The sequence below is a fragment of the Bombina bombina genome, chromosome 8 (assembly GCF_027579735.1).
Source record: "Bombina bombina isolate aBomBom1 chromosome 8, aBomBom1.pri, whole genome shotgun sequence".
Taxonomy (NCBI): Eukaryota; Metazoa; Chordata; class Amphibia; order Anura; family Bombinatoridae; genus Bombina; species Bombina bombina.
The window spans coordinates 41526093-41542103 of record NC_069506.1 but is presented as its reverse complement, the minus strand read 5'-3'; the positions used below and the strand labels follow the sequence as shown (position 1 = coordinate 41542103).

The following is a 16011-nucleotide window of genomic DNA, read 5'->3' as shown; positions in this document are numbered from 1 at the left end:
GTGTTTATCTTTTGGCTGTAACCCTTTCATATCCATATTTTTCCATTGGAGCAAACTTTGTATGGTGACTCAATTAAGTAAACAATATCCGGAAAATCTGGTTAAATTCCCACACAAAATCTATAAGAAACTGCCTTTTCACACTACTAAAATGTACACAGCCAATGTGAAAGTTTGACATTGTGGCCAAATGAAATTAAATGTGCAGTGTACACAGGCAAGCAATTAATAAATTATTTGTATTCAGGAGCAAGAACTGGGCTCTCTTTCTCTCTCCCACCCTCCACTGACAAGTTGATTTCTGCTGCTACCACTTGTGTGTGTGTGTGTGTGTGTGTTTGTGTTTGTGTTTGTGTGTGTGTATATAGCTTTTCTATAGCCAATACTGCAGTATTGGAATTTTCAGTATAGATGAGGATTTCAACAAGCAAAAATAAGTATTTCAAATGACAAAATAAAGTTACATTAACAGTTTAATACACGTCAGCAGATAAATGGTTCATTAGTAACACATTAGATAGGAGAATGTTTACAGTACAATATTCTTTAAAAATTGATAATGACTACCTAATGTGTTATTTAAAGGGACACAAAACCCACAAAACAATTGCCTCCAATAGCCAGATCACTATAAATATGTGCATTTTGTAATTACAATAGCGCTTGATATATTAACCGTTTTTTAGTTATGAATTTTTATTGATTTCCGAACCCACCAACCGGCAATAACTTTTAATCCACCAATCCACATCGATAACTCACCGCAGGAAAACATTCAGGCCAGCATAATCTATGGGTAAATTGTTTGGGTAAATAAGGAGTCATTTTACGCATATGCTCATGCGTGGGTAGACAAATCGATATGTGCATGCGCATGGTCAGAAGAACGCTAAATAATGAGATACAAAAATTTAAATTTCTATTGGTAAGTTTGTTGGATCGAGCGCCTCCCATATTTGAGGGTTGTCTGATGTGATTTAATACCCGAAAATAAAAATGAATTATTCTCAAGTTTAGAAGCTTCGTTACAAGCAGCAAATAGGTATGTTATAATATTTATACATGCTAAATTTCATATTTGTGGTCTGTTGGTGCAAAAAATTAGAAAGTTTTGGAATCCTTTAACCAATTCAGACAGAAATGAACAATTTCATATAATTGTATTATTATATGTTATTAAAGGGACAGTCAAGTCCAAAAAAAACTTTCATGTTTCAAATAGGGCATGAAATTTTAAACAACTTTCCAATTTACTTTTATCACCTATTTTGCTTTGTTCTCTTGGTATTCTTAGTTGAAAGCTAAACCTAGGAGGGGTTCGTATGCTAATTTCTTAGACCTTGAAGGCCGCCTCTATTCTAAATGCATTTTGATAGTTTTTCACCACTAGAGGGCAATAGTTCACGTGTTTCATATAGATAACATTGAGCTCATGCATGTGAATTTACCATGGAGACAGCTCTGATTGGCTAAAATGCAAGTCTGTCAAAAGAACTGAAATAAGGGGGCAGTCTGCTGAGGCTTAGATACAAGTTAATTACAGAGGTAAAAAGCGTGTATAATTATAACTGTGTTGGTTATGCAAAACTGGGGAATTTAAAGGATTATCTATCTTTTAAAACAACAAAAATTCTGGTGTTGACTGTCCCTTTAAAAATAACATTTTAAACTCAATAATTTCTATCATAAATAAACATTATAATGTCCATATTTTAGTTGTACTTTAATATTTTAAAACTGTAAGCTCTATTTCTATTTTATTAAGCTATAAAACAATTGTGCTTATATGCAAAACTACTGAAAAATGTTTGAAAGATCAGCGAAGGAATGCAGCTTGGAATGGCAAAAAACAATAACTTTCTATAAGTCACAGCTGTTTAGTTTGAATGTGTTTTCTGTTGTATTGCAGTACTGCTGCCCAGTTGTCCCCATGTAAGGTGCAACTGCAAATGCATTTGAAACATTTTTAGCAAATGGTTTATTGTATGCTCTATCTGAAACCTTAAAGTTATCTTTCATGATTACATGAATACATACACTAGATTTTTCATTGCATTAATGTTTTGTAGATGATCCATTTATACAGCCCATCTGGTAATATTTTTATAAAAATTTATAGTTTTGCTTTTTTTTTTAAAGAAATTTGTGTTGATTTTCAGACTCCTAACCAAGCCCCACAGTGCCAGATGTATACACGTGTATACAGACTACTGCTGGCTCCTGTTTGTTATCAGTCTTTTATATGCAGGGAGGGGGGAGGGGGTCTAATCTTTTTGTTTACCCAGCCACTTTCGGTGGGTGTCCCAGACTAATATGGCCAACAGTGCTAAACTTGGAGCTTCTAAGTAAGTTTTTAAAAGGTTTTATGCTGGATTTTTAGATCAGTATCTGTGCATATTCCTCTTTATAGTAGTGTCTATCACATGCATTTATATACAAATTGGTTTATACTGTCCTTTTAAGGTCTTGCTGTAAAGAAGGGTCATGTCATTTCTGCAGACACAAATTCATAGTTTTGAGAACTACAAAAAAAGGTATTTTTATCCACCCTGATTTAAATGGATGTGCATTTTGAAAACAAACTAAAAAGAGATTATTTTTTACTTTTGCATATGCAATTTAATCAGTTGTAAGGAGACTATGGGAGAAACTGTTTTCTAGAATACATATTATATTAGAAAAATAAATTAAACATATGGATTGCCGTTATATAAACCACATGTACTTTGTTACATGCAATAACGTTTGTACCCCCCCAAAAAAATTTTTTTTATAATAAAATAAAAAAATATTTGTTTTGTATATTAAAATATCATTCATATTATATACATATAATACATCACATTTAATTTGTTACATGTAAAACAACTTGAGTTTCTTAAAAAAAAAATCATAATGCATATTAAAATAGAAATGAGCAAAAGAAAAAAAAACCTGTTTCTAAGTTGGAAAATTTTATATCCTTTACTAAACAGAAATGCAAGTGGAAAATACATAATATTAATTATCAATTTACTTCCATTAACTCAATGTGCACAGTCTTGTTATATTTACACTTTTTGAGTCCCCAGCTGCTACTGAGCATGTGCAATAATTCATAGAATATATGCATTTGTGATTGGCTGATGGCTGTCACATGATATAGGGGGAGTGGACATAGACATAATTGAAATTTGTCAGACAAAAAATCTACTACTCATTTGAAGTTTAGATCAAGTGCTATTGCATTGTCTTTTTTCATGCATTTGTTGATTATGCAAATCTAATGTGTTCACTGGTCCTTTAAGTACTGCATTGAAGACCAACTGTATTCAAAATATTTGTTTTAAAATATTTCAAATTATAATTATTTTTTTTTTCTACCCGGTACTAAAGTTTACAACCTAAAAAAAAATCAAGCTCGAAATCTGTCCGTTTCCAGCTTTTTTTGTAAGGTCTTCTATGATATTCTTTTGACTATTACAGTATTTCTAAAACTTTTTTAGCCCCGGTATGTTTAGAACTTGTTTGCCCCCCCCGTATCCCTGCGTGTTTCCCTCTCACGCTGTGCATTAACATTGCTTTACCCACAGTTTGATTTTACCGGCAGCAAGATTTCCCACCCGCATCTGAAATAGCAGAGGCTGTGCACAGTAAAAATCAAACTGTACTTTTTAAAATTAAGGTTTGCCTGTGCACACGTACACATCTTAGAGAAATTTGGGGTTCCTGGCCCGGGTTACTCAATTCACTTGTCTAGCAGGCAGTCTGGGCCTGGGACTTACATCAGTGACCCCTATCATGACTTTATAGCGGCCCTCCTGCCCTTACATTCAGTAATGCCCTATGGCCACTTAATTCTGCCCATAGAACAACCACTTTTAACACATAATTCCGCCTACATACTAGAATTGCCCCCATTTGTTGGTTGCAGGAATGGCCACAGGTGTGAATTTAAAAGACCATATCCCCCCCCCCCAAAAAAAAAAAAACATTACACATTTATCTTTTATAACAATATCATCAAATACCTCAGTCCTTAGGCTCCTGAAATGTGCAATAGACAAATAATAAGCATGTGCTGCATAGTGTAAAAAAACACACATGGCAATGACTGCACCAAAAGTAAATTAATTAAAGGGACAGTTCACCCCCCCAAAAAATAACATTTAAATTGTTTCCAATGATCCATTTTGCCTGCTGGAGTGTAATTAAATTGTTTACAAGTAGCTCCTTTACCCCTATTTTGGCCTTTGAAATAGCTTATTTAGCGTGTGGTTTCCCAACCTATACTGAAAGTTGTGATACTGGAGTCTCGGCTATTGAATAGCCTAAGTAAACACAGCCAGCAGAAGAAATTACACTCTCAGTGATGTGCAGGGTAGTTTAAGTAATAAAATGATAATTCTCCATTGTTCTCTCTAAGTATTGAGCTTTAGTTTTCCAGACAAACATAAGATAATGAAGCAAGTGTGTGTAAACAAAATGATAACATAATGAGATATGATATATATAAAAATCCAGTATAAAACTGTTTAAAAACTTAGAAGCTCTCACTTTAGCTCTGTTGAAAAGGCAGCTGGAAAGCCAACTGCAAGTGGGAAATGAGACTCCCCCTCCCTCTTCTTTTGCATATGAAAAGACCCTTTACACAAACAGGAGCAAGCTGGAGAAGGTAGCTGACGGTATTCTCCTAAAACTTTGGGGCTTGGTTAGGAGTCTGAAAATCAGAGCAATGTTATTTAAAAATAAGCAAAACTATACATTTAAAAAAAAAAAAAAAACTTTATGGGCTATATAAATAGATCATCCACAAAACATTTATGCAAAGAAAAAATGAGTGTATAATAAGCTCAACCCATTGTAATAGGCTGTGGTTTAAAAGCAGAAAACCAGCTACTTCATATACACAAATAAACCTGAAAATGCAATTTTTCATACATTTTATACTCTGCAGCTGGTATAACAAGTCATTGAAAATACAGTAATATAAAAACAATTTTACAGTGTACTTTAAAAAAGTAAATACTATTTAAATTAACATTTACTTCAATAGAGGACATTTTTAAAAGGGCATAATGCAGAAAAAAAAGCATGCAATTGTAAACTATTTTTCAATGTACTTCTTTTATCCGTTTGCTTTCTTCACATGATATCCTTTGTTGAAAAGAATACCTAGGTATGCTCAGCAGCAATACACTACTGGGAGCTAGCTTCTGATTGGTGAATGCACGTATATGCCAGTTGTCATTTGCTCGCCCAATGCGTTTAGTTAGCTACGAGTACTACATTGCTGCTTCTTCAACAAAGAATACCAAGAGAATGAAGCAAATCTGATAATAGACATAAACTGGAAAGTTGTTTAAAATTGTATTCTCTATCTGAATCATGAAAGAAAAATCTTGGGTTTCATGTGCCTTTAACTAGTTAGGTCTGGGAATTCTGCTCAACATTTTTTTTTTCCGGCTGCATTGTAGGTTTTAATTACAAATACCATACCATTAAATGTCAGTTAGTGAGGGCAGGGTGTCCAAATGATTAGGGATCTATGTTAAAGGGACAGTGAAGTCATAATGTAACTATTTATTTGCTAACTTCTCTTGGTATCCTTTGTTGAAGGGTAGTCTCAGGAGCAGCCATTGGAGCTAGCTGAAAACATCTGGTGAGCGAGTGACAGGAGGGGCAAATATGTGCACCCACCAATCACCAGCTAGCTCCCAGCAGTGCAGTGCTGTTCCTGATTAAGTGTGCACATGATACCATACGAAGGAAGCAGGTTTGGTAATAAAAATCAGAAAGTTGTTTAAAGTGGCATGTTCTATTAGAATAATGAAAGTTACATTTTTACTTAAAGGGACAGTGTACACCAATTTTCATATAACTGAATGTAATATGCACTACTATAAAGAATATGCACAGATACTGATATAAAAATCCAGCATTAAAAATGTACTTAGAAGCACCCAGTTAAGCACTGTTGATGAGGTTAGGCTGGGACACACAGTGAAAGGGGCTGGGGAAACAGGAAGAACAAACACTCCCCTGCATATGAAAAGACCCATTACACAAACAGGAGCAAGCAGGAATCTGTAGACATCAGTCTACATCTGATACTTTTGGACTCGGTTAAGAGTCTGAAAATTAATAAGCAAAACTTATACAGATGGGCTATATAAAATCATCAACAAAACATTTATGCAAAGAAAAATCTATCGTACAATGTCCCTTTAAAGGGCCACTGAACCCCAATTTTTTCTTTCGAAGTTCAGATAGAGCATGCAATTTTAAGCAACTTTCTAATTTTACTCCTATTAACATTTTTCTTCGTTCTCTTGGTATCTTTATCTGAAAAAGAAGGCATCTAAGCTTTTTTTTAGCTTCAGCACTCTGGACAGCACTTTTTTATTGGTGGATGAATGTATCCACCAATCAGCAAGGACAACCCAGGTTGTTCACCAAAAATGGGCCGGCATCTAAACTTACATTCTTGCATTTCAAATAAAGATACCAAGAGAATGAAGAAAATTTGATAATAGGAGTAAATTAGAAAGTTGCTTAAAGTTTCATGCTCTATCTGAATCACAAAAGAAAAAATTGGGGTTCAGTGGTCCTTTAACCGTACCTTTAAACCATATTAAAATATATTCCACTCAAACATTCTGTTAGAAAGGACATTAACTGATGCAACTGGGTGTTCATTACAAAAAAGTTTTAGGCTTTAGAAACAAAAGTCATTGGTCTTATGTCACTGAATATTATATTAAAGCCAATATATAGGGGGGTGTCAATGTAAATAAAAAAATATTTAATTCTTTACTCATAGGTACAAGAATCTGGAATTCTGGAGAGGATTTCACCTGAAGAACGTAAACGTCAAGAGGTAAAAATATTCTATGAATATATTCATTGTGATTTACAATCATTTGTATACATCATTTGTTTTGTTTTTTAATAAAATGATACTGTTAATAATGTTTTCAAAATATGTTTTACTTGTTTGATTTTATATAAGTAAACTAAATAAAATTTTTTAAATATATATGTTCATTAAAGGGACATAAAACTCAATTTGTTTTTTAACTTCAGATAGAGTATGCACTTTTAAATAACTTTCCCATTTATTTTTATCTAATTTACTTTAAGAAAAAAAACATACTTGGGTATTTGAATGCTTCTGCACTGGGCATTCATAGCATATGCATGTATGCCTCTGAAAACCCAATCACTTTTACAAGCAGCATTATTTTGCCAATAGAAATATACTTCAAAATGCTTTTATTTAACATTTAAATGCACCCATGCAGTTCAGTTTTGACCTTTTTATCCCATTAAGTGCCTGCTTATCATGATTGTTTTTCAGAGTTAAAGTGATGGTAAACTCTGCTATTGCTAAGTTCCATAATTGTATTCGTTATTACTAAATATATAAAAACGCATTATCCATTTTAAAAGTTTATATGTAATAGCAAAATTTAGCTCTTTATTCAATCCATTGTTGCGCTGCCTCGCTCCGCCCCTCTCATTTAATGTTCGTAATAAACTCCAGTCTTACCTATTCTCCACCCTCTTTACATGTCCGACAATTTGCGTGCTCCCGACTCTGTGATTTAAAACGCATGCGCATTGGAGAAAATGACGTATACCAAGTAAACATTGAGTCACGAGATTTAATGTTTACTTGTGTTAGTCTGAAGTAAAATTTAAAATTAAATGCAGTTACATACTTACTGGCACTGTTCCAAATAAACAATGAATCGTTTGACAATATTACACGATTCAATGTTTACTTTGGAGAGCCGTGTGTAAAATAATAGCCAAAGCGCATGCGCTGAATAAACATGAACGTGCAATTTCATCATCGCTTTTTGACGCTCCTGATTGGTTGACCGTATGCTGCAAAGAATGCAATACTGCGCTTGCGTAAATTTGGTTGCATAGAAGTAACCCTGTCGACTGATTGTTTAAATATTATAAACAATCGATGTGACGTCACAGGGGGAAGGATAAAGACGGCATTAGACGGAGCTATTAAACAAAGATTTGCAAGTGTTTTTACATAGATACGATTACATGAGTTTGTGTGTGTAAATTGAATGTAATGCAACAATAGCAATATTAAATTAAATATATACAGAGTTTACCATCCCTTTAAGATGTAAATATTGCGGTGCGGGTTGCGCCATTTATAGCAGTTTGATCACTGCTTTCCTATTCTACAGGCAATATTTGAGATAATTACTTCAGAGTTCTCCTATCAACACAGCCTGGATATCCTCGTCCGTTTCTTCCAGAAGTCTGAAGAATTAAAACAGACAATTACTGTGACAGAACGACATCACCTATTTTCAAACATAGTGGACATCCTAGAGGTCAGCAAAAGGTAATGAGTCTTTGGATAGCTATGGAATAACAAAATTAATGGACAACAAACCAATCAATTGAGTTTGATGCTTGTGTGTTTTTCTATATGTGATTTTTCACTTATAGAACAATCAGTTTACAGCCTCAAACAGATCAGTATCTTTGGATATATATATATATATATATATATATATATATATATATATATATATATATATATATATATATATATATATATATATCTCCCATATATATGTTCTATGGGAAACATAGGTCAGTAAGGAAGAATGTGATTCAGAGAGGAAGTGGCTTTATTCCTAAAAGGATCCGTCCCTCGCAGTCACAACTCTAGAGAGATGAGAGCACAATAAAAGTATTAGTCTGATAAAGGAATCCATTTAAACTTCTGTCTAAACAAAATGGGGAAAAAACACAGTAAATAGGAATATGTGCAAAACAGAACTTCCAAGCTTTGACATTTCATTTATATCAATGGAGACATTATGCTAGAGTTTTTTATTTACTGTTTAGTCCATGGGCATGCATCCAATTTTTCATTTTATTTGAACAGCTTTTTCTTCTCTCTCCCATTTTCGTAAAGACAGATCACTGATTTTGTTATGCTGTTTGTATACAAACTGTATGCTTTCATTGTTACTTAAAGGGACAGTTTGAAACTGTAATATTAAAGTTAATGTAAAGTTTAATGATAAAGTGCCTGGTTTTTAAAAATACTCATAAAAACAGGGGCACTTTCATTCATTAAACTTTACATTTCATTTTTTTTTTTTTAAAATACTTTTTTTCTTATGACGGCAGACCGGCAATTCTCCGCCCGCAGCTCCTCTGTACTTAGCATATCGATGATGAATCCGGCTTCCTCCAATCATTGTGTGGCCTCACGAACTGGACATCTTGGGGTGTATGCAATGATTGCAGGAAGCCGGATTTGTCATTGCTGTACCAAGTACGGCAGGAGCTACCGGGATTAGGATTGCCGATCCACTGTCATAAGGAAAAAGGTAAGTATTTAAAAAAACAAAACACTTAAATGTAAAGTTTAATAAATGAAAGTGCCCCTGTTTTAAAGAGTATGTTTAAAAACCGGGTACTTTCTCATTAAAGTTTACATTCACTTTAAATTATGTGTATAAAAAACTTGCAATATATTTACTTCTTTATTTTGTTCCCTTTTCCTTCAATTAAATACTGAATAAATGAGGGCATTCCAGTTCTGCTGAATGTCTATAAAGTAATGGGCACCACTATGTTGAAACCTAGATTTTCCCTTATCTAATCTCTTTTATAGAGTACACAGATATGAAACAGGCAATAAATTGTCCAAACACTGAACTGTGCAAACAGTGGCTGAGGGTAAACCCTGTTAGTTACTTTCAAGTGAAACTGTACTATAAAATTGTTTTTATGTTAAAGGGACAGTCAAGTCCAAAAAAACTTTCATTTTTCAAATAGGGCATGTCATTTTAAACAACTTTCCAATTTACTTTTATCAACAATTTTGCTTTGTTCTCTTGGTATTCTAGTTGAAAGCAAACCTAGGAAGGCTCATATGATCATTTCTAAGCCCTTGAAGGCCGCCTCTATTTTATTTACTTTTCACAGCAGAGGAGAGCTAGCTCTTGTAGGCCATATAGATAGCATTGTGATCACGCTCGTGGCAGACACTGCACTAATTGGCTAAAATGCAAGTCAATAGATAATAACTAAAAGTCATGTGATTAGGGGCGGTCAGAAGATGCTTAGATACAAGTTAGTCACAGAAGTAAAAAGTGTATTAATAAAACAGTGTTGGTTATGCAAAACGGGGGAATGGGTAATAAAGGGATTATTTATCTTTTTAAACAACAAAAATTCTGGTGTTGACCGTCCCTTTAATGTGTTTCTTATCACTTGTTATACCAGCTGCAGAGTTTAAAATGTATAAGAAATTGCTTCTTTGTGTTTATATATGTTTATGAAATAGCTGATATTGTTCTTTGAAACCAGATGTCCTTGTTTGATCACTTTCTGTACACACACCTGATTCTTGATATTATCTCTGTCTGTAAACCAAAAAAATATTACTTAACTCTCCTACTGGGATTGTTATTTCTTCTGCTGGCTATATTTACACAGTTTATTTTTAGCCTATTTCAATTGCTGAAATAAATTAAAAGGAGGTATTTGTAATTAATTTAATACAATCCAGCAGGTAAAATGGATCATTGGAAACAAAAGGGAGAAAAATGTAGGGTACACTGTCCCTTTAATGTGTTCCAGATGACTTGTGATACCTACCGCAGGGTATTACATGTATGGACAATTGTTCCTTCATGTTACCTGTTGTTCTGAAGAACAATACAAGTGGGCTGAGCCTGCAGGTAAAGCAGACTTGCTAATCTTATCTATTTCTAAACACACATTTAAACACACATTAGGTATTGAAATGCTATGCTTATGGCTGGAGGGTATAATGAGCACAACCAGCTATTTCAGATACCAAAATCTTTCTTCTCCCCCCCCCCCCCTCTCCTTCCAGCCACACACACACACAGTGCTATTGGATCATGTTTACATAGCTTTTCTTCAGAGAATACATTTGTTATTCATATTTTCAGTATAGGTTGTGGTTTCTGTGGTTAATAGCAGCTATTTCAAATAACAAAATAAAGGAGCTGTTTGCAGACAATTGAATACCCTTTAGGAGGAGTATCATATTCCACACAGTCATTGTTTGCACAGTATGGACCATTTATTGCTTGTTTTATACATGTCCCTAATTAACCTCAGCAAAGGAGATAGATAAGGAGAAGCCTAGGTTTCAAAATTACGGAACCCATTGCTTTATGGAAACAAAAGTACTTTTTAGAAACCAAACCTTTACACTTATATTTTTAATATTTAAATAACTGCATTCATTTAAAAAAAAAAAAAAACTGCAAGTTATTCTCAGGCTAATAATCTTTGCTTTGAATACATAATTAAATCTAGCATTTATTTATTATTTAACATTAAAGGGACATAATATGCATATGCTAAATCACTTGAAACTGATGCAGTATAACTGTAACAGGAAAATATCATCTGAGCATCTCTATGTAAAAAAGGAAGATATTTTACTTCACAATTTCCTCAGCTCAGCAGAGTAAGTGCTGTGTAAAAAGTTATGCTCAGCTGCACGTAAAAAAATTATAAAAAATGAAGAAATGAACAGCAGCCAATCAGCATCAACAGTGCTGAGGTCATGAACTCTTTTACTGTGATCTCATGAGATTTCACTTAAAGGGACAGTAAAGTAAAAAAAAATCTTTCATGATTTTAAATAGGGCATGTAATTTTAAACAACTTTCCAATTTACTTTTATTACCAATTTTGCTTTGTTCTCTTGGTATTAGTTGAAAGCTAAATCTAGGAGATTCATGTGCTAATTTCTTAGACCTTGAAGACTGCCTCTAATCTGAAAGCATTTTGACAGTTTTTCACCACTAGAGGGCGTTAGTTCATGTGTTTTATATAGATAACATTGAGCTCAGGCACGTGAAGCTCCTAGGAGTCAGCAATGATTGGCTAAAAATGCAAGTCTGTCAAAAGAACTGAAATAAGGGTGCAGTTTGCAGAGGCTTAGATACAAGGTAATCACAGAGGTGAAAAGTGTATTAATATAACTGTGTTGGTTATTCAAAATTGAGGAATGGGTAATAAAGGGATTATATATCTTTTTTAAACCACAAAAATTCTGGTGTTTACTGTCCCTTTAACTCTCATGAGATTTCATAGTAAACTTCCTTAAACTGAATAGGGAAATAAGATGAGTGTGCACGTAAGCTCCCTAGCTGTCCCGGGACAGACATACTGATTTGCTGCTTAAAGTCCTTTACAAAATAGGATGTGAATACTTAGGACATTGTGAGGTAAAATATCTTCCTTTATTACATAGAGATGTTCAGCTGATATTTTTCTAGTCAGCTTTTTACAGCTATGCTGCATCACTTTCAAGTGTTTCAACATTTGAGTATCATGGCCCTTTAAACGCCCTATGCTTTTATGCAAATACTGTGTTTTTGCCACGCCCCCTAAAGAGACAAAAAAAAAAAAAATCTGTAACCTACCAAACACATAACTGGTATAGACAAGTTGTAGAATTTTGCAAAGGTTACAGAGTTTGCTTTTTGGCCTCTCTAGGGACAGTGGAAGATAACACAATTTTAAACTAAAAGCAAGATAGATTTAATGTCCCTTTAAAAATAGGAAAAGTCATGATCATGGTACAATATGTAATAATGTATGCACAACAAAATAAACCTAATTAAATCGATGATGAGTTTGTACTTTGTGTAACTCATGGAAAGTGATAGTATGTAAAATAAGAACTAGGTTTAGATTAATCATAAATAGACAAACTAAGTCAGATTTAAAGGGACATGAAAATTATTTCTTGAATGATTCAGATAAAGCATACAATTTATTTCTAGTTTACTTCTATTATCTAATTTTCTTTCTCTTTGCATCCTTTGTGGAAAAGTATACCTAGGTAGGCTAAGAGGCTGCTGATTGGTGGCTGCACACATATGCCTCTTTTCATTGGCTTTCAGCTAGCTCCTAGTAGTGCAGTACTTCTACCAAGAGAATGAAGAAAATCTGATCATAGAAGTAATTTGGAAAGTTGTTTAAAATTGATCTAAATTGTGTAAGAAAAATGTTTTATGTTTTGTTTTATTTGTTGTTGTTTTTTAAAGCTTTTTATTTGGAAAATTTAGCAATATACATACACATAAAGAAAAATACCATTAAATAAAGAAAAAGGTATTATGTCCATTAGAAAACGATGTTATACCCATGAAATCACTCATACAACACAGTCTTTAAACAGATTTAACCTAGAACCCAGAATGTATTACTTTTATATAAGTCTAACCCCAAATTGCACTGGCACTTTTAGAAAACAAATTCACCAAAACAAGTTCACAAAAATAAAAATAAAACAGAGCTCTCTCTCTCTCTGTCTGTCTCTCTCTCTCTCTCTCTCTCTCTTTCTCTCTCTCTCTCTCTCTCTCTCTCTCTCTTTCTCTCTCTCCTTCTCTCTCTCTTTCTCTCTCTCTCTTTCTCTCTCTCTCTCTCTTCTCTCTCTTCTCTCTTTCTCTTCTCTCTCTCTTTCTCTTCTCTCTCTCTTTCTCTTCTCTCTCTCTTTCTCTCCTCTCTCTTTCTCTCCTCTCTCTTTCTCTCCTCTCTCTTTCTCTCCTCTCTCTTTCTCTCCTCTCTCTTTCTCTCCTCTCTCTTTCTCTCCTCTCTCTTTCTCTCCTCTCTCTTTCTCTCCTCTCTCTTTCTCTCCTCTCTCTTTCTCTCCTCTCTCTTTCTCTCCTCTCTCTTTCTCTCCTCTCTCTTTCTCTCCTCTCTCTTTCTCTCCTCTCCTCTCTCTTTCTCTCCTCTCTCTTTCTCTCCTCTCTCTCTCTCTCATCTCTCTCTCTCATCTCTCTCTCTCCTCTCTCTCTCTCTCTCTCTCTCCTCTCTCCTCTCTCCTCTCTCTCCTCTCTCTTTCTCTCCTCTCTCTCTCTCTCTCTCTCTCTCTCTCTCTCTCTCTCTCTCTCCTCTCTCTTTCTCTCCTCTCTCTCTCTCCTTTCTCTCCTCTCTCTTTCTCTTCTCTCTCTCTTTTTCTCTCCTCTCTCTCTCTTTCTCTCCTCTCTCTCTCTTTCTCCTCTCTCTCTCTCTCCTGCATTGAGTGTAATGGCGCGAGCGGGCCGGGTTGTGACTAGACAGCTGCCCAGATGCGCTCAGGGGGAAAACCAGACCCGCTCAGTAGAGCAAGAGCGGCGGTCTGAAAACCCTCTTTTTATAATCAAATTTCACCGGCAATATTATGTTAGGTCTTGAAGATAGCTTAGGTTATAAGCTGAAACGTTGACCTTGCTTCTTTGATGAAATATTTTGATGAATAATAATTTCTATATAATAAAGTCCTGTGAGTGCCCTCATGTTTGAAGTTTTTTGCATGAATACATTGAGGAGACACCCGGGCATCTGAATAAATGATAACAGTGAGTGCATGAAGTTGTAACATATATATATATTATATATATATATATATATATATATATATATATTCTCTTTCCTCTCCAGATCTTAAATATTCCCCACCCTCTCTCCCCTACCCCACTTGAAAATTAACAATTTGACAAATTCAATTTTCTTAGGTCACATCACATATGAGAAATCCATTTCCTCCAAGTTTTAGAGAAGGAAGCCTTCGTCCTTACTCCAAATATAGTCATAAGCTTTTACTATCACTTGTTTTATTAAAGAACTCTTGATCTGTTTAATAGAAGGAATCTACCGTTCCAAGACTCGATGCTAGATAGGAGAAAGGATTACTCTGTCAAGAGAGGACATTCTACTTCTATTATCTGTGACAGAAAATAAGCCACCTTCAGCCAAAATTGCATGAATTTAGAGCAGTTGCAGATAAGGTATCCCAAATCCGGGTCTGTAACTTAACACTTCACACAGACATTTTTAACTCTTTTCCATTTCACAACTCTTCTAGGAATTAATAATCATTGTGAATTATTTTCTGGTTTGAATTCCCTCAATTTCACAGAGGTAGCTAAACGTTGAGTTATGTTTAAACTATTTAGTAATTTTGTAACAATATCTGGAACATTAAGAATCTTCACCCATTTGCCCCTTAATTCTCCAAAAATGTTCCCTTTGTCCAATCATAGAAGTATTTTATAAATTGATGAGCGGGACCTCTTTTTAGAATTCAAATAGTCCAACAAAGGGTGGTCTTGCCAAATAGTAGGACATCTTCTCACTAATTGGGAGGCATACCCTTTCAATTGCAAAAAATAAAATGTATGCCACATAGGAACTCTAAATGTAACCCGGAAATCTTTGAAAATATAAAGTTTCTTTCTTACAGGATCTAACATATCACCCAGGGGAAAATGCTTAATTAATTATTGTTAGTGGATTATTTATCAGGTTGCATTTACAGCTTCTGAGCCATTTGCAGTGCAGACTCGCACATGCAAGACTGCAACCCCAATTTAACAATCAGTGATCTAGTAGTCCGCTGCCTCCTAAGGGGTCAAGTGGAGCGGGAACGCATGGGAACGGAGTTCCTGCACTATTTTTGCAGGCGGAACTAAGTTCCCTTTGGACAGAGAATATAAATGCTTCAGTAAAGACTGCTGTTGCTGGTGGGAGGAGTTGGAGCACAGTCTGGTTTGAGGGATAGTGAAATCCTCTAGTAATGGGCAGTAACACTTCCTTCAATACGCTAAATGCAAGCCTATAAACAATCCTGCTCTGTGATTACCCCCACACTGTGTGGAACACATGGTGCTTACATTTCTGTGTGGCTTTATCTGGGGTTATTTAGCTCCCCTCAGCAGAAATAGGACTATTGCTCCTTAAGTGGGTGAGACTCTGTGACAGAGGAGTCGTCTTAGCCCAAAGGCAACCATTTAACCCTTCATTGGATTTAATTTGCTTTCATTAACCAAAGTGTATAGATTATATACATATAAATACAGTGTGTGTGTATATATATAAAACAATATTAATTGTTTTAAGGGTGGAAGTCTTGGTGAGTTCCCACACTTTTGCTCCTAACCTCTTCCGATATCAGAGGTGGCGGATTTACCCCCAGACTGATCAAACCATGATTGCTAG

The 16011-nt window shown here is 34.8% G+C and overlaps 1 protein-coding gene across 1 annotated transcript in view; it reads left to right on the top strand.

Annotated features, from left to right (window-relative positions):
* Positions 1-16011, top strand: part of ARHGEF16 (Rho guanine nucleotide exchange factor 16) — a 206553-nt gene that overhangs the window by 141840 nt on the left and 48702 nt on the right. The window contains exons 5-6 of the mRNA XM_053690341.1: positions 6803-6859; positions 8199-8359. Of these exons, the coding sequence (XP_053546316.1) occupies positions 6803-6859; positions 8199-8359 (218 nt within the window). The remainder of the gene's footprint in view (positions 1-6802; positions 6860-8198; positions 8360-16011) is intronic.